Source organism: Terrapene carolina, unplaced genomic scaffold (genome assembly GCF_002925995.2).
Source record: "Terrapene carolina triunguis isolate 2854851 unplaced genomic scaffold, T_m_triunguis-2.0 Scaffold93, whole genome shotgun sequence".
NCBI lineage: Eukaryota > Metazoa > Chordata > Testudines > Emydidae > Terrapene > Terrapene triunguis.
Window position 1 is genome coordinate 17,108,264 of NW_020664444.1, and position 19,815 is coordinate 17,128,078.

Below are 19,815 nucleotides of genomic sequence, written 5' to 3' on the forward strand. Positions count from 1 at the left end.
CCAAGACAAATATTTAGATGAAAACACTTGCTGTTACAAATATTTTCCACATATGATCTACACTGCAAGCAGCTCACAACACATGTTTTTGGAATATGATATCAACTTCTTTGAATAATGTTTACATTGTAAGCCAATAAACAGTCCTTGAAAGGAAGCTAGCAGCAGTTTGCCACCTCATATGAAAAAAAAAATTTACACTGGGACTCTACTTGATGCATCTCCAGATATCTGGTGCAATGAATTGCAGGCTCCCTTTGCAGCTACTTTCAAATGAACAGAGTGGGAAATAAGCATGTTCACTTCCACTAAATGAGCTTACAGCTTGTATTTTTTTGCCAGAGCAGTGAAACAATCATAAATGTGTATTTTTTGTAAATATTTAACGTGATGAGCATCTTAAAGATACCGAGCTATTGTTTCTAAATTATTAACACCAAGCATGTGTATCAGAGAGAATATCTTAAGCATTCTTAGATCATCTAAGTATTTTGATTTCCTCAAGGAGCCTCATTTTATTATCCAGTATTTCAAACCAATTGGGCAATTTTTCATCTCTTTAATACTTGAACAACTTCAAAGAGGTTATCAGTTCATAGTAAAACAAAACAAAAACAAAAACAATAATGGTGAGAAACTAAACTCTTAGTAATATCTTAGTCACAAAACATCAGCTTTTACAAAAGAGCTAAGTGAGTTTCAATGGAGACAAGTGAACTATGTAGTTCCTTTACAAAAACTGATTAAAAAAACAAAATGATACAATGTCTAGAAATAAACAGTTAAGAGATCCAGCCTAGTCTGCATATATTTCTTCATCACTCCCTCTCACCCCCGCCCACTTATCTTTGCACCTTAGCATATAGAAAAAAAATATAGTCACAAAGGTGAAAATGTCAAATTACCAATGGCACTAAAATGTACAACATAAAAGCATTTTCAAAGTCCCGATTTTTTGTATCAATTATGTTGATTTGAGTATTTTTTTCCCATATCATCATATAAGCACAGTATTAGGAAAAATAAAAATAAAAAGACCAGATGTAAGAGGAAGATGCATGTGATCACCAATAACTTTACAGCAATTTAAATGTTTATAGCGTTATAAATATGAGAGATCTAAAAGATCTATCATATAATCCATCCCGCTTTCTAATTAAGATTATTCCATACAGCATATTTTCTTGTGTTTTGTCCAGTCTAACTTTAAGTGTTCTCAGTTATGGGGTTTTCACTGCTGCCTTCGAGAGACTTAAACCCTGATCCACAAAGTATTTGAGTCTATGCTTAACTTTAAGTATGATTTGAGAGGCACTATTCACTATAAACTGACCTGGATAACTATTTTTAGAGCTTTTACTTTCTGATCAGAGGCCCAGGCATCCTTCAGTGACTGATTTAGGTCTTCAATCCGATTCATGTAATCCTGCTGAGTCAAATTCAACAGCTCTTTTTGTGAACCCTGACAAGAAAAAACAGCAGCATTTAATAAAGAGGCAACCAACAAAAAGAAGATACCTATTAGTTAGCCAATCTATTAAAAATTAGGAAATGTTAGGTTTAAGGTTGAGTACTTGAGGCTCATCAGCAAGGCTGGAACCTTAAGATCCACTGCACATGCTCTGCCACTTGAGCTAACATGCCATCTACGCTACAAACTTTTGACCACACAAGTTACATCGGCATAAAGCTGCCGCAGTTGGTATATCACTTGTGCACTTGCCTACTTGATTCCTTGCATCAGTTCTGCACATATGCACCTGGAGTGCTTGTGTCAAAGCACAGTGCGGTGAATTAGGGGTAGGTATGCCAGTGTGCAACTCACCACCGTCCAGTGCACTGTCTCTTAAGAAGTTTTGGCAATGCATAATGGAGCAGAAACAAGTCACACAAAGGCGACTAGGAGCAAGGGGTCAACTTCCCAGGATGCAACTTTCCCCATCCCATAACATCATGTATATCCCAACATTTTCATGCCTTTTTAAAAAAATCCCACGAACCCACACAGCCCTCCTCTCCGTCCGCCATCTCTGACAGAAGCATGGAGCCTGCATAGCTATGACCTATTGTCATGAGAGTTGCAAGCATAGGATGCACTATCCTCAGGTATCTGCAAAGCTGGAAAAAGAACCGAATCAGCAAGGAGCATGACAATTTCTTGGAGGATAGATTGCTGTGGAACAAAACAAGGACCAATTCAAGGTTGCTGGTGGTATTCACGGAGCAGCTGCAGGTAGCAGAGTGCTGAATCTGGGCCCAAGAAACGAGCACCAATTGATGGGATTGCACTGTAATGCAGGCTTGGGATGATGAGTAGTGGCTGCAATACTTTCAGATGAGGAGAGCATTCCCAGATCTGTGTGCTGAGCTCACCCCCATCCTCCAGGGCAGAGTTACCAAAATGAGAGCTGCACTGACACTGGAGAAGTGATAGGTGATAGTGCTCTGGCAACTTGCAATGCCAGATTGCTACCAGTCAGTGGGAAATCATTTTGGAGTTGGAAAATTAACCCTGGGGCCACTGTCATACAAGTGTGCAGGGCCATTAATTATCTCGTGCTATGCAGGACTGTGACTCTTGGCAATGTGCAGGACATAATGGATAGATCTGCAGCAATGGGCTTCCCCAACTGCAGTGGGGCAATAGACAGCACTCATATATATATTTCTGGCACCAGACCATCTTGCCACAGAATATATCAACAGAAATGGCTAATATTCTGTGGTTATGCAAGCGTTGGTGGATCACGGGGATGCTTCACTAACATCAGTGTTGGCTGGTCAGAGAAGGTGCATGATGCTCACATCTTTAAGAACACAGGACTATTCAGAAAGTTGCCAGCAGGGACTTTCTTTCCAGACTGGCGGATTACCACTGGCAATGTTGAAATGCCAATAGTGATCCTGGGGGACCGGGTCTACCCTCTGCTCCCCAGCTCATGAAGCCGTACACTGGCCACCTCAACAGAGCCAAGGAAAGATTCAACTACCAGCTCAGCAGGTGCAGAATGACAGGCGAATGTGCTTTTGGTAGATTGAAGGGATACTGGCGTTGTTTACTCAAAGAATGGTCTCAGTGACAAAAAATCCCAGTGGTTATAGCTGCCTGCTGTGTCCTGCATAACATCTGTGAAGCAAGGGAGAAAACTTGCCAGTGGAATGAAGGACAGAGATGCATCAGCTGTCTGCTGAGTTTGAACAGACAGACACGAGGACTATTAGAAGAGGTCAACGCGAAACTATACAGCTAAGGGAGGCTTTGAAAGAGCACTTTAAGAATGAGCCACAGTAACGTGCTGTGGTGTACTGTATTCTCCCTGATCCTGCTGTTTTGGGGCCTGTTAGGAATTATGTGGTACCTGGTGTACATCTATGAATATAACCATGTCAATGCACCTATTAATTTTGTGATGTTTGTTGTACATTTATGATTATTACACTGGTGTTTTTTTTAACTGATCCAGTGAGTTGTGTCACACTGTACAACAAGTGGGTGCTTTCAGTACCACTAGACATTCTGCAGCATATGTTGAGAACTAATAAAGATAAATTATTTTCCAAACAGAATTTTATTGTGTAACAAAACACACTGCAAAAATAATTCTGTGCAAATTAAATGCAAATACATTAAAACCTTAATACATTTATGGAACAGTGCTTAAAGAAGGGGAAAGTACATTCATGTCCATTTTACCTACACATACATCAACCATGGCTCCCAGGTCACTGCATGTGAAGTTGTGGCTGTCTAATCTTCCCCAGGGTGGAGTGGCAATGGTAGGGATGCAGCCCCTGATGCTACATGGAATGTTGGGGCAGGAGGTGTAGGGAGATGCAGGGCCGGCTCTAGGGTTTTTGCCGCTCCAAGCAAAAAACTTTTTGGCCGCCCCCCATCCCTGGGCTCTCCCCCCCCCCCCCCCCGCACCCCCTCTCCCCCCAGCCCCGGGCCTCCCTCCCCCCCCCCAACCCACCCCCCCTGCCGCCCCAGACCTCGGCTCCCCCCCCCACCAGTGCTGACTCCGCCCACTCCCCCCTCGCCTCCAGCCAGTCCGGCGCTGGCAGGGTCGGGGTAAGCAGCCGGACTCCCAGGCCGCACCTCAGCCCAGGATCCCTCCAGCCAGGGCTCCCGCTTCCAGGAACGGCCAGGACCCAGGAGGGCAGAGCCGGGGGACTGCCCCGGCAGGGGGCTGAGGAGCCGGGGCAGGGTAGCCCCAGAGGGAGCAGAGCCCCGGAGAACGGGACGCGGGTCCCGCACGGCAGCGCCTCGCCCTCTGTGGCCCCACTGCTGCTTCTTGCCACCCTGCCGCCGTCCCTGGGCGGCTCGGGCCGCTTCGCCCAGCCCCGGCTGCGGCGCTGGGGGGGGGGGGGCGGCTGCCCTGCGGCATCTGCAGGTGGCTCCGTGTGCCCCGAGGGGCGACCCCCAGCCCGAGTGTCCCCCGCTAGGAGCCTGCCCGGCCCAGCCACAAGGTGTGGGCACTGCTCCCATTTCGCTGCTCCCGTGGCGCGAACCGCAGCGGCCCCAGGGCGATGCGCTGCTGCTGCCAGAGCCGGCTCTAGGCTTTTGCTGCCCAAAGCAAAAAAAGAGACAGCCAGAATGCCGCCCTTCAAAATGTGCTGCCCCAAGCACGTGCTTGGTTTGCTGGTGCCTAGAGCCGGCCCTGGGGAGATGCTGTAATGGAGTTATCTGCGGACTGCAAAGGAAGGCAAGCCCACGACTGTTGAATCTGTAGTTCCACAAGAGTCTGCAGAAACTGTGTTTGCTGCCAGAGAAGCTCCATTATGTCCTGATGCATCTCCCTCTCCTTTTCCTGCACCTTTCTCCTGTCCGCTCTTTCCTTCTCCATACAGTCTGTAATATTCACCCTCCAGACCCTCTGCTAAGGATCTGATACAGCACTGGATCTCACTGAACATGTCACCCTGAGTCCTCTTCTTTCTCCTCCTTGCCTCGTGCAGACGTTCCATGGGTGTGGAGGGGGAACCCCTCAAGGTTGCAACTGCTGCAGCTACAGGTAAAACACACAGAGGTACCATTGTTGGTACAGTCACAATGGAAAGTGAAAGTTAAGATTCAGAACTCCCTTCCCTTGCTCCACTAAAGTTTTAAACAAGACATGCTTATTGACACTTTTGCTTCGGAGCGCTTGTGTATGGGCCGACTCACAGCAGCAGTCATGATGAGTTTGACCTGGCAGGGACAAGGGAAATGAGGAGAGGATTGCTCAGGTACATGAAACTATGAGAACCAGGCAATGGCACTGAATACTGGCACCGTTTTCCACAGGCAGTGGTGATTTTAGCTGATATCTCACTCGTGAGCGTGACAAAGGCACAGAGAATACAGCTGCTGCTGGAGTCCTGAAGCCACACAGGCCCATATGCTGCTAGCCTGTTTATTGCAATGGTGCCTGCCAAAGTTATCGCTGACTGGCATGAGAAAGTGTCCTACTGCAGAGGAAGAAATAAGGCTGCCATCCTTAGAAACCTTCTGGAGAGGATTGCAGAGTGCCTCCATGAAAGTTGTCGCGAGATCTCTCAGGAGGATTTGAGGGACATCCTGTGTACATACACAAACTGCTCCACATGCCACCATCCCCGCGCCTAACTCTACAGGGGAATGAAAAGTAGATAACTTTACCTCTCCTTGTTGTACCACTACCTCTTCTGGTATAAGTAAGTTAACGAAAAGTCAATAGCAGTGTCCTGTTAAGCTGGGGGCATCATCAGTATATCATAGTAATGAGAAATACAATTACATACTTACCCTGAGGTTCTTTCCCTTCCATCAGACTTGCCCGTATTCAACTGCCAGAACTCACTGGAGTGCGGTAGAGTATCAAACAGGTCCTGGCTTGTGGGATAGCTGGACCCCCTGGTAGCATGTCCCTCCTCCTCACTGTTCTCGCCAGGGGCCTGTGATTCAGAAGTATTCATGGTTGCATGCAAGGTGCTGGTGGGGTCTCCACCACATATGACATACAACACTTTGAAAAATCAGCAGGTCTGTGGCTTGGCACCAGATGGACTGTTGGCCTCCCTGGCCTTCTGGTATGCTCGCTGCAATTCTTTCACTTTCACGCGGCACTGCTTCAGATCCCTGTCATACCCCTTCTGCATTCCTCACACAATCTGCTCATAGATGTCCACATTTCTACAGCTGTTCTGTAGCTGTGCCCGCACAGCCTCTTCTTCCCACAGGCTCAGGAGATCCAATATCGCTGGTCTACTCCAGGCCAGAGCGTGTCTTGAGCACGTAGCTGGCATGTTCATCTGGGCAGTAGTACACAACAGTGGAGAGTGCTAGGTGTGCTCGCCAAGCTGGGCAATCAGGAAAAGGCACTTAAAACCCTGTGAATTTTTGAAAGTTGGGGGGGGGGGAGCTTCTGGTCTCCATGACCCCTGAACAGCACAGTTCGTAATTGTGACCAGAGCACTCAGTGTTGGGCACTGGGGGACAGCTGCTGGAGGGTTTCACAGATATTTGCTGACAAGAGAGGAAGGGTGAGACTTAGGAATCGTGGGTTCCATTCTAGGCTCTGGAGGGCTCTCTAGTGGGCACAGAACTTCATGCTAAATAGTTTTGGCTGACATTTAAAAAAAAAATTCAGCATGAGGCAGAAAACCAGCATAGGAAATACTACCCCTAATTAATGCTTAAAGTTTGGCAGCTACAAGCAACTGCAAACTGGATGTTATAATGGGAAATGTCGGGAAACCTTAACAACAGGCTGAGCTACCAGCCGCTCTCCTGTAATAACTGTGTTTTTCTCCCACCATTTTAGTATGATACAACAAAATACCACATTCAAGGTGCTTGCTTTGTTGCAGCAATTCACTAACCAATATAGCCCCAAGCTGCAGAGATCAGAGCCAGATATGAACTTCCCCAAAATCCAGGGAGGGGAGATATTGAGTCTTGGGTTTTGGTTTAGGCCCCCATAGAACATGTCTTCCTATAAATATTCCCTCCACTTATGGGAATATTCCTGGTGAGATCAGCAATGCTGGTGTAGAAACAAAGGTAAATAAAGCAGTTGTGCTGGCTCCAACACTAGAAACATTACTATACAATATTGGCCAAAAGGACAGGGAGAAAAATCAGGAGGAGAGAATTCTGCTTCTACTGAAAAGGGCAAACACAATGAAAGTTTACATAAATATATGAAGTACTTGACAGTGCCCTTTTAAAGCTTATATTCTTTATATTAACCAAATACCTTTAAAATATAAAGCAGAGTTCAAAGAACACAAGCATCAGACTGACCCTCATGCTGCTAAGCCATTTTCTCTAATGCAGTGGTTCTCAAACTTCTTTTTTCACAGACCACTTGAAAATTGCTGAGGGTAGCGGTGTACCACTTAATGATCTTGCCAAATGTTGTTTGTACCGTTAGCTAACTACTGTAAAGCGCTATGGATAAAAGTGCTATATATAAAAAAAACAAAAACTTTTTTTGTTCTACAAATAAAAGCACACAACTCATATTTTAATATCAGTCGTCTTACCTTTCTAATGTGATGGATGTGCCCTCTCTCCCCCGCCGCGGCAGCCCCCAAGCTGGGGCTGGGCAGGAGGGGGGTCTCCCCCGCCACGGCAGCCCCCGAGCTGGGGCTGGGCAGGAGGGGGGATATCTCCCCCACCACAGCAGCCACAGCCTTGGAGCTGGGGAAAGTCGCCTCTTTCTCTGAACGCCGCAGCCCTGCACATCCCAAATCCCCCCCAAGGCCACCACCTCACCTTACATGTGCATCTTCACAAGGGTCCATGCACCTAATTAGTGAAGCCACGCCTGCGCGGCTCCTCTAATTAAGTGGGTAGTCCCTCATTCTCTTGCATGCGGCCACCCAGCATGCACCTTAAAGGGAACTTCCGTGGACCACCTAAATGGAGCTCCCACAGACCACAGTTTGAGAACCTCTCCTCTAATGAAATTCTTTATTCCTTTAAATTTTTATGTGGTTTTGTCTTTGACTGCTATTAAGTTGTAGCAGCAGCAGAAATAAAGTGTCCTTTGGTTACTTTCAGGTCAAGTACAAAAACGGGCCTGAGTTCCTCTAACCCTTCAATTCCTTTTCATATGAACACCATTGTACGGCTATTTATGAACAACCAAAGTGTGTTGAAGAATGGTGTGCAGACCTAGGGCAAAAAGTTATTGTAAAGCTCCCAGCTACTCATCTGTAAAAAATAAAGAGCAAGACTCAAGTACTGTCATGTCGGAACTACAGCAGGTCCCTGTAAAGGATTACGTATCAGGAATGACTACCTGGAAAATAAATCAACAAATGGAGGGATGAAGTGCAGAAGCAACCACTATTTTGTGAGTGAGGCTAGGCAATTCAGTCTCAGTAGTGAATACATCATATATTATTGAGATACACTTATCCTTCCGCTAATAGAATCTAATCTGCAGATATTTAAGTAGATGTTACTTTTGACACACACTCACATCATGCTGAATTTATAAAATGAATATTGTGTTAATCATGAGATCCACGTTGAAGCTAGCCATAAGACCTGGAGGCCCTGAAGCAGAATTGGCACCAATTCAGTAAGGTACTCAAGCATGTCAGTGGCCTTACTGGTTTCAATGGGACTAAAGTATTTAAACATATGCATATTAAGTGCCTGACTGAATCAGTGCCTTACTTAGGAGAGATGTCAGTCTCTGCAACAAGAGACAGAGCCTACCAGACACCGGGAAGCTTAAATACAGCAACTATAGGAGATAAATGATACAATGTCAGCCCAGTGACTCTCCTTTTGGGGTACTGTTTGTCAATGAGCTAAAAATGTAGGCCCCAATTCTACACAGACACACACACTTTCAATGGGACTATTCAAGTACAAGGAGTTAATCAACTGTATAAGTGTTTGCAGAATCAGGGCTTTAGGGATAAGTCAGAAAGTTTCTTAAATAGTTTTATCTCACACAACTAATCTTTTTTCTCTTAAAATGTTTCCTGGACAGTTTGCTCACCTCTTCAAGGTCATCCAGCTCCTCTAGCCTTGTTCGCACCTTCTCAGAAACTGCTGAGCCAGGCGTTGTAGCTTTTCCTGTAGGTAATTACATCTTTGAGTTCTTTAAAATTTTCAAATTCTTAAACTATAAAAAAAAAGACTTGAGGGGAAGAGACAGATTTAAACAAGCTAACAGTATCCAAGATCAAAATGGTGGTTCAACGACCTAAGGCAGCTATTCAGCTGCTAGCATGAGAGACTGCGAGCCTGATTTTCAAACAAGACCTCCATTCCTGCAGGCACACAATGAATGTTGCCAACGATTCATTCACCTTTTTCTCCCAACAATTCGTAGTGGGTACAGAATAGCAACTGCAAAAAGTGAAGCCTGATTTGAAAAAATAAACACATAAAGATTTAAAACAAAACAAAACAAAAAGCAGGCTCTAGATTTTTTATTCAGGTTCTTCTGCTAAGAAGCTGGAGCCCTGTATATTTACGCATTCCAAGATTCTACTTGCTATGGAAGGTTCTTTACTACTTAGCCTCCCATTCTTAACAGCTTTTCCCATTAACAATACAATTAAAACATTGCATTAAAAATTAAGATTTTGGTGTCATACTAAACAGCCAGTATAATACTGGAATTGGCTCCTTCAATGCTTCTCTCTCAGCCAGGCAGAGAATTGTTGAACAGCTATGCAAAGCACTTCCTTCTATTGCCCCTCTTGTTCCCTTCAAGCAAGCAAGTGGGAAAATTAATAAAGACAAGCCAAATACCAAAATAACCTTCCAATTTTGGGGGATTTGGAGGGATAGTAACAGTCCAGATGTTTTTTAAAGCCACGATGTAAATTACAGGAGTTCTAGTTTCTTTCAATTACACATAATAATGTGCTCAGCAGCCACTAGATGGAGCAAGATCAATTTTATTTTTCTCGCATTTGCAAAAATCCAGTGGGACTCTCATGAGCAATAGCAGTGAATCAGCTCATAGTTGGAGAAAGAAAGCTTCAATTTGAATGCATGTTTGCACCAAAGGTCTGTCATTTGTTCTCTCTTTAAAATAATAGTCCCAGGACATTTGATATAGAGAAACTACTCACCTTTTTCAGAACTCATATACAGATTCTGCAGAGAAACAACAGCATTTTAGAAAGCATGTATTTACAAACTATTAACTTATTTACAAACGATTTAAGAAAGTGAATTGATTATTTTCAGTGCTGATATTTATTCTATAAATTAATGGAGATATAAAGTGTGATTGTAAGCTTTTCATGGCCTGGACCATGTCTCTATTTGTGTTCTGGGAAGTGGCTAGCACTCTTTTGGACTCTCTCTAAAAATAATCGAGTACAATAGGCCAAAGATCAGCCAGTCTTCTTTATGAATATCTAAAAGCTAGAGCTGCTGGGATGGTTTTCCACTTCATTGCAAATTAAAATTTACTGAATTTGTTTACATAGAAAAGGAATAGTCACAAGGTATTCAATTACTGTAGTCTCTCAGTACCCATAGTCTATTAAGGTTCTTGCACAAAATCATTAAGAAGCGCACTTACAATGGAGAGTTTTTCAGTCGTCGTGTATCTAGCAAGGATTTCACCACGTTTGCTTGACCACGGTTCAAAGTCACTTCCTACAACCAAGCTGTCGTCTTTATCACGTTTCTTTCTTGTAGTATCCTAGGAGGAACACAAACAAGGTGTTCATGTATACCAGGCAGACTAAGAAAGGTGACCAGACATGTTAAGACCTACTATGTTTCATGTGTTACTGACCCTTCCACAGATTTACAACATTAAAAAACGTAAACGTTACCAAAACTGCTAAAGCAAAAGAAAACCAGTAAATGAAATTCTCTGATTAGTTAATATGGTACTTTCTGTACTGAAACACCTCTTGCAAGAGCACAAAGAATCAGTTCTATGCAGGTCTATTTTGTTCAATCTGCGTGAGATAATTAACCTTGAGCTTTACCGTGTTAGCTGCAGTAGTCACTGGATCTGCTGTTGCTGCGAACAATGACAAGGGATCAGTGCCATCCAACACACTGCTTAGTGGGTCTACCATTGAACTGGAAGAAGAAGAGGAGGTAGAGGAAGTACTTCCTTTCCGACCCATTTTCTTGGTCTTGGATTCAGTAACCTGAAGGAGAAGTTCAACTGTAAAATGAAAAGATCTACTTCCACTTTAATAACTTACTAAAGCACAGATTCTCCAAATAGCACAATTTTTCTCTCCACTAGGAGTGCCTCAGCTGTAGTGGTGGTACTTAGAGGTTCTTTTACCATTTTTGTTTCTATTCTCTGCAGCAAAAAGCACTCTTTCTCCCCCCTGCCCCCCTCCCAGTTGCTTCCTCCTCCCACTTGTTTTTATCCCTTCTTTCATGATGCTCCTTTAGCTTCAAACAGCCTACCACTTCCTGTGTACCAACTACCCTTCCTTTTGTCTTTCAAATCCACCCTTAAAGACTGCTCCTTTCTGTGCAGATCTCCCTACTGACCTTCCAGAGTCTGAACTGCTGCCCATGTATCATAGTCACCAGAGTTAAACTAACCTCTTTGAAGCAGGGACCTTGCCTCTTATGTGTTTTGTAGAGCCCCATGCACGCTTGCAATATTTCATAGAGTGTTTTTTAAAACCACAGCTGGTTTAGAGGTAACCCAAAACCAACAAGTTTTACATCAAGCAGTTAGGCAGGTTACTGGTAATGTGATGAGTTGGTCCTAATCTGGTCTTTTTATATATGACGAAACATTTCATAAGTAACCAAGAAGCTGTGCAGGATTTGAGCTGTTCTGAATAGTAAGAGACGTTTTCTGGCACATAACATCAAGACATTCAGTACTGTGTAAATAGCAGCATAAATCCCTAGTACTATAGAAATGGTGGGAGCTGCAAGCTGCTGGAGCATCCCAAATGTACTTCACTGGTATTGCCAGTGACTTTAAAACCAAAACTTTTCTTCTAATAAATTCAACAGGAAATCAGAACTGCCTCTAGTTGCCAGCAGGAAACAGTAGTTTTCACTTTACAGTGATGTTATTTGCAAAGGCACAAAAAGAAACTTACTATAATGGGTTTCAGTGGATGGTAGTCCCCAAATTCCACAGGTACAGCCTCCAGTCTGCATGAGTCAAACTCTGATGTGTAATTTCTAGACCTTGGATGCCTTAAAAAGCAAGAATAAAGAAAAAGTTTTATAGGTGCATCTGTCACACTTGTATAGGTGCAGACATGTTTATACGCCAGGCAGTATTTTGGAAAGTAAATCAAATTGTATGATGTAAGGTTTCCCTTTGCATGGGTAGCTAATATGTAAACTGACTTGACTACTTTGCTCTCTTATACTCTAAATAAAAACTGAGCAGTGCGTTTGTGAAGGGAGGTAGCTGCCACTTACTGTTCTGTATTTAAAGTACAGCAGTTGGATTTGCCTCCATACCATTGCATTTAATCATCAAAAGGATCAGAATCAGCAAATAATTTACTCATTAGGTAATTTACTAAGGGAACCAATATCCAGCTGTTCCGCAGTATTCACAATTAAAAGTTGCAGTGGCCAGCTGACAAGAGGAAGAAAGAACATAACCAGCAATGCAAGAACGAGAAACAAGACATTGTACTAAAGGCTTCCATTCTTACTGAAAATATTTTATTAAGAGAAATAACTTACAGCAAACTCATATTTTACAGTTTTTCTTCTTAGCCTGTTGACAAAACCAGGCTTTCTTCCCTAACAGAAAAAGATTTGCACTTGAAGAACAACATAGATAATGCACTCCAAGGCTGAGCAGCAGACATTTACTCCAGTCACAGCTTTATAGTTTTTCCTCCATTCTATTTTACTATTAATCCCAGTTTCTATTAATCGTTCACTACAATTAGAAATGCAATTCATCTTTGAGGTGTGCCATTAAAATGGGGGAGAGGAATAAAACTGGAGTTTCCATACCCAGGACTGGACAGATCTATGAAGGAGAGCTAATAGTTATATTTAAAAATATTCAAAAATATATCCTTAAATTCAGTAATACATCAAATGAAAACCCTTTAACTAGCACGATCTAGTGGTCATGCATGGAACTGGGAGTAAAGATTCCTGGTTTAAGTTCCCAGCTCTGTTACTGTTTCTTTGGGGACAAGACAGTTTCCATACATGCAAAGTGAGTATAGTTCTACTCAGCTCATGGAAGTGTCAAGAGACTTAGAAGCATCTATACTCTGCATTTCAGCAAACGTTTTCCACCACTGGTTCCAGACATTCGGCTCCAACAGTAGAGCAACAGCAATAGAGCTAGTGTAGTTAGGGATCATGGCAACAATCAGCAAGACCTGGTTTGAAAAGGTTTTCTTTCCCTCTGCCCACTCCACCTGGAACATTTTCCTGTTTTTTAATTTTAGAAATATTAGGAATGCCCAATTTGCCTTCCCTGTTTTATTACTGAAGGACTTTTGGGAGAGCGCAAGGATGTTTACTGGAGCTCTGGTGCCTTAATTGAACAAGCAAGGGTACTGAATGAACAAAGGCTTACTTTATCAAAAATGCTAGTCCTTGAAGCTAAAAACAACAAAAACAAAATAAACACAAAGGCCAGATTTTCAAAAGAGCTAAGCTTCCATTCAGGCACCAAGTACTCAGTGTCATCAGCTTCCATTGGGGACAATGTGCCTAAATAGGAACTGAGCTCATTTGAAAACCCTGCCAGTGTCTAAAAATTCATTTCCCCCCTCAACTTTCACTTTCTGGGATCTTGCGCTATCACCATTTCACTAGCTTTCCAGTCATTATTGTGCGTTCTAGCCTAAAAGGGATCTGAATTTCTTAGTGTAAAAAAGTAGCGGAAAGAAGCAAAATATTTAAAAAGGGCAAAAACCCAAATTTCTCCTTGCCTCTTCCCTTCTTCCCCCCAACTTTGCTGGTAATCTTTTCAAAGTGAAAAAGGAAACAGACTACGTAATTATTATTTAACTGGTAGACCTTTGTGGCGCTCTTGCTATTGCAATTCTGTAACAAGAAATCAGAACAAAGTCATAGCTGTGCTGATCAATGGAGAAGCTTTGAAGCCTAATTAGATACAAGCAGAGCAAGAACAAGAGTCCAGTGAAACCCACATGCCTGTTCCTTTTGTTTTCTTTATCTCCAATTTCCTGCTTTCACTATACATGAGCATTTTCTTGAATTTACTATTGTTCCATGCTTCAGTGACTCTCCTTGTTCATTTGCTTCATGGGTTTATTGGAATTTGTATGAAAATATGTACCCCACTCTCTTTACTGGCTCCTAATTATAACATTTCTATTACCCTGTTATACTTACAGTTTTGTCAGCATTTCCATTACATCTCATTTATAGGGGTTTCTAAATCAGTAGTAAAAAAAAAAAAAAAAAGGTCTTGACAGCTGAAGCGTGGCATGACAGCCTCAGCCAAAAGGCAACTGTATTATAACTAAATTTTAAGGCATCATTTGCTCTGTGTATGCATGTACACGGAGTGAGCTGTTTGTAAATGTAAGTTGTAAAAAATGTTTACAGAATCAATGTGTTTAAGTGATCAAGACCGCTTGTAAGGTAATTAATATGCAGGGGAGTGCACGATTGGTTTGATATTATCTTCTATTTATTCACTGAGTAAGGGGAGAGAGAAGGGTAAACCTTCATTCTTGGTGAAAGCTCATGGCTATGGAGCCAGCTTCCATCAGAAATCAGACTGACTGATCCAGTCTTCTGGGCAACTGTAAGGTGCATGTCCACCTATAACAGGCAGGTTGCCTTGCTCTACCTGAGTCTGGCACTTAGAAGGGCAATGAGGGAAGAAAAGCAGCGGCCACGTCCATTGGGAAGGCATCCCTTTTATTGGAATGAATTTATATATGTATTGCGGCAAGGCACCTCCTCCATCTCGGCAGGTACAGCGTTTCCCCCTCTGGTGGTGGGGGCCTGGAATAAGTCAGCCCCACTCTGGACAGTGTTTATTCTCCCACTTGGGGAGTTATTTCCCAACATTTTTCTGGCAGGCCTCAGGGCCAGCCCAAGGAGCACCCCTCCACCCAACAAAAAACACAGTTCCAACCCAAAACAAACGGGAATACCTTTTCCTACACACACACACACACACACACGCTGAAGGTGTGAGGCCTTGTTATTGGCCCTGGGGTGCCAGTCCTTTCCCTAAACAGACAGTCGGTTAAACAGTGAGTCCTTTCCCTAAACAGTCTGTTAAACAATGGGAAGGAGGGATAGCTCAGTGGTTTGAGCATTGGCCTGCTAAACCCAGGGTTGTGAGTTCAATCCCTAAGGGGGCCACTTGGGGATCTGGGGCAAAATCAGTACTTGGTCCTGCTAGTGAAGGCAGGAGGCTGGACTTGATGACCTTTCAAGGTCCCTTCCAGTTCTAGGAGATGGGATATCTCCATTAATAATAATAATAATAAAAAAAAAGCCCTCCACCCTGGAGCAGACTTTCTCCCTGATACCACTAGCCCTGCACGCCCTTTCCCTCCTTTCACCAGAGAAGGGCCTTATAAAGGCCTCAGGCAGCCCTTAATTGGACTTGGGTGTGTCTACTTGACCTGAGGTAACCCCTTTTCAGCTTATGAAGAAAAGGGCCTTTATCATTCTAGGGCTCATATACCTGCCTTCCACTTTGATCTTCATACCTGCCCTTGTTTTCTTTTTAGTTGTTCCCAGTAATCAGTTGAGTTCCCCGGCTCAATGGACTCAATGGATACTCCCCGAAGGCTGGGGGAGGGTCCTTTAGCCATTCGGGGAGGGTCCTTTAGCCACTAGCAGGCTTATGCTCGCCCACTTCCCCTGGAATTTTCAATAGGACCACTCCCTTACAGCTGTCCAGTGTGACTTTGTCACAGTATTCATAATATATACGTGTATAATGAAGATCATTTTTATGTTAAAATGACAAATATGAAATCCAAATAACTATTATAACTATTTACCGAACATGTAACACGAAAAAACAAAAATAAAAAGCAGAGAAAAGCCACATGGAGGTGAGTTAAGGAATGACAGCCTTAATTTTCAATTCCCTTGGTTTCTGCAGTTTTATTCAAATATAATGGCTTTTTATTTATATCAACCACATTTAGAACCTAAATGTTTCATTTTAATGCAAGCTCCTTTTCTTCCCATGAAGATAGGCTACATTTAATTTTTCTGTATAGACTGAAATTTGTTAAGTGTAAAGCTGGTTTCAACTTCATCCCCAACTTATCATTTTAACATTAACTAAGTACAGTAACAATGCTTAAAGAAATACAGCCAGCACCTACACACCAACTACAGTATACTACCTCTTTTATATTCTATTTTTTTTCTCTTGTAATACAATAGCTTTCTTGGTTATTTGCATAGCAAGCTGTGATGTTCACAGATTTTTCTTCTCCAGATCTCCCAGTTTCTCTCTGTGTCATCTTATCATTCCATGTTACACACTGATTCCTTTCACCAGGAGAAACTACATTTATCTACAATTATTTAAGTTCTACAATTTCCAAATTACCTACTGAGCTTTTCATTTTCAAGGACCCGTTTTATATCTTGATATTAAATTCCATTTTTTGGGCTTTAATCTAAATTCCAAAAAACTACTCTGATCCCTGTAGGTTCACAGCATCTTATTGCCAGATTGATGGGTGGGGGGTGGGAAGAGGAGGAGTGTGTATTTGTGGCTACCCCTATATTATGTTCAGTGTGTCTGTCTTAACCATTATTGCAGTAAGAACTTCTAAGACTACCAACAAATACATTTGACACCATTTATCTTCATAACTGCACTGAATACCCCCGATCCTTCTGTGCATTCGAGGTTTTGTTAGAAGTCCTAAGGCAGTACTTATAGTGGCCCTTTTAGTCTCAACAGTAACACTAATCAGATATTGAGAGTCCATATAAGAGTAATATAACAAGACTGAATTGGCAATGTTTAGATCTCCATGTATTTGCAAAACAAAAAACAGTATAACCACAGACATATCTATTATAACTTTCCTTCACTCCCAAAACTTGTAGTATTTATGTATTTCTGGGAAATATTTATTTATAAATATAAAAAGTTTTAAAACACTGAGTACTCTTATTATGAAATTATCTAAAAAACTGTGGTAATGTGGGTTTCCATGATAGTTAACACTGACCTTTTAAAATTCCTAAACAAATTTGTACTATGATAAAAATTCAGGTTTGCTCATGAATTAGCACCATGTGGGGTAAACAAGCTGATTTGCAGTTACATAGATTTGATAGATATGAAAGGCACTTTTTGGCAACCCACCTGTATAAGCTGGTGAGCCACATCATTCACTTTTGTAACTTTCTGTATCGATTCTGAGGTTGGGAAAAGGTGGTTTTCCATCACCTCCAGTGGGATTATTATTTAAAGGAACAAAAGCTTCAGGAAAGCAAATCTTTCAAAAACAGGAATTAGTTTATTTACAAGCAGCCATGAACTTTATGAAGCCGGGAAACAATTATTGCACATATTTTTCTTTATCTTGTCAAAAGAAAAAATATTTCATCATTTCCTTGTCTTGCTTGCTCTAACAGAAATTGTACTATTTAGCTTATTTCCTAAGTATTTTCTTCAGTTCTGCATTCAGTTTTCCAGAAGTAAAGAAATATTTCATATTACAGGCGAGTCTCAACTTACGCGGGGTTCCATTCCGCGATTAGCATGTAAAGCGAAAACCGCGTATAGTCAAAATTACATTGAGTTCAATGGCGGGCAGAATCGCCCGCACTACAGGTACAATATTAAAATTGTTATTTTTCTCTCTTCTTTTGTTTTTTTTATTTTTCCAAGTAAACCTGATATCGCACATGTTAAATGCGTGTAAGATGTGACAGACCTGTACTACAGAAGCAGAATTTGTATCCTAACATGAACCAACAGGGACATCCACTGGACTATAAGAGGAACAGAATTTTAATCTGGCTTCTTTCTTCTCCTCCCATCCCTCTCTTTCCAAAAAGAGACGACATAAAATCCAACACAATCAAATTAGATCCAAATTGAGACTGCTCTAGATTGTTCTGAAGTACAGTTCTTACTTATTTTTAAAGACAAAGTACATAACAAAGTCTGTTCACAGGACATCTCTATCACGCTCCTGTGAAGACTTGTACATCCACAAAGCTACCTATTATCCATCTTCAAATCCCTCCTCAAAACTCTACTTTGCCCTGATGCCTACCAAAAAAATAATAAATTGATAATGGTTAGGCTGCCAACGTACTGATACCACTGCCTATCATGCTGACCAACACAGGCTCACTGTTTCCTAGTACTCCCTTCTGTCTGCATCCAGCTGTTATCTCTTATTTAGTTAGGGTATGTCCAGACTGTTGAGGCTATACGGCCAGCATATAACCCCATCGCCTACACTGAGAGAAGGGGTTTTCTGTCAGTGTAGAAACACCAGCTGATTGTAGCTACATCAACAGATGCATTCTTCCATTGACAAGCCTGCATCTACACTGGTGCAAAGCTACACATCTGGATGTGTTTTTTTCAGTACTTTTAAAAAAACGTTTCAATGCAGTGCCTTCCAGGCACCTCCATGCTACTGCTGTGATTTGGTACTTTGTAAGACATCAAAGAAAAAATAAATACAGGGTTACATGGCGGGGGGAAAGGGGAGGAGGAAGCATATATGAATCACAGAGTCAACTACAGCAACTCCTTTGGGGTTATCCCACCTTGTCACAAAAATGCAAATAAGTAACACCAGTCCCACATTATTAAAACATATCTGAATGTATCTCCCCTTCTTCGGAGGAAAGATTTTACTGTGATATTCAAGTATGTTTTTTTAACTGCTTTCAGATGGTCTCAGCTGCAGGCTTGTGATAACATAATTTCAAGGGTCTTTTCATGGGGGCATTTGAAAGAAGCACTGTCTCTGAAGGAACATGTATGTATGTATCCAAATTAGAAATGAACTTTCTAAAATATTGTCACAATTGAATAGCTTACTGCTATTTCATTTAGGCTTCAGGCTTCCTTTTAGACCCATTCCAAAGCAGCAGTCCTGAAGCAAGGAGGAAGTTATTGGTGTTGTTCTTGATATGTGTGTTACTGTGGAAGTCCCTTACAGCACAGAAAGCTTTGGTCAGGGTTACTGGTAAAGACTGTAGGAAAGGAGGAAATTAAACTTTACAACAGCTCCACTGCATGCACCTCCGAAACAGGTGAGCTTCGCACCCTGGGCGGGGGGAAGAGGGGACACTGCAGTTTTGCCCCGGGCTTTCGGACTGAGTTAACGGGGTAACAGGGAACAGACTAGGCAGGCTGACAGAGCGGAGGCGCCTTTCACCCTCTTTTCTTTAAGCTGCGGGACAGGGAAGTCCCCAGCCCACCCTGCTCGGGAGTCTGGAGCCGGGCTCTGCTTTGGCCCCGCTGGCTCCAGATAGGGGAATATCAGGGACCCTTCCCCAGGAACCAACTCCCGCCCAGCCGGAACTTCTCCACCTCAGACTACGCGAGTCCAGACCCGCCGCCACCGCCTTCCTCCGCCCGCCCAGCGCGGTTCCCTCCCCACTCAGCCCAGCCCCTCCCCAGCACCTCTACCCGTACTTCTCCCGGCCTTACCACGGGAAGGCAGCCATCTTGCCTCCTTGTCACATGACCCCCTTCTCCCCAGGGCCGGGTTTTTCACCGCCCTCTCCCCGCTCGCTACGCCCCGCCCCGCCGCCAAGGCTGCCATGATTGAGCGGGGCAACCGGAAAAGGTAGGTGCAGGCCCCACGCGACGGCGGCGGATGGCTCTCGCTGAGCCTTGGGGGAGCCTGGTAACCCCATGGGAAAGGCTCCTCCCGCCGCCCCACACACGG

At 43.0% G+C, this 19,815-nt stretch overlaps 1 protein-coding gene across 2 annotated transcripts in view; it reads right to left on the reverse strand.

Moving 5' to 3' along the window:
* VPS35L (VPS35 endosomal protein sorting factor like) overlaps window positions 1–19,630 on the reverse strand; it is a 125,213-nt gene extending 105,583 nt beyond the window's left edge. The window contains exons 1-7 of one of the 2 annotated variants that reach the window (XM_026650619.2): window positions 19,575–19,630; window positions 12,040–12,139; window positions 10,945–11,112; window positions 10,527–10,649; window positions 10,069–10,093; window positions 8,982–9,058; window positions 1,334–1,462 (exon numbers count right to left, since the gene is read on the reverse strand). In XM_026650619.2, the coding sequence (XP_026506404.1) occupies window positions 1,334–1,462; window positions 8,982–9,058; window positions 10,069–10,093; window positions 10,527–10,649; window positions 10,945–11,112; window positions 12,040–12,139; window positions 19,575–19,591 (639 nt within the window). In that variant the 5' untranslated portion in view covers window positions 19,592–19,630. Of the gene's footprint in view, window positions 1–1,333; window positions 1,463–8,981; window positions 9,059–10,068; window positions 10,094–10,526; window positions 10,650–10,944; window positions 11,113–12,039; window positions 12,140–14,287; window positions 14,310–19,574 lie in introns of those variants that run through there. The other variant, XM_026650618.2, reaches the window with a different exon arrangement.
* Window positions 19,631–19,815: the final 185 nt, after the last annotated feature.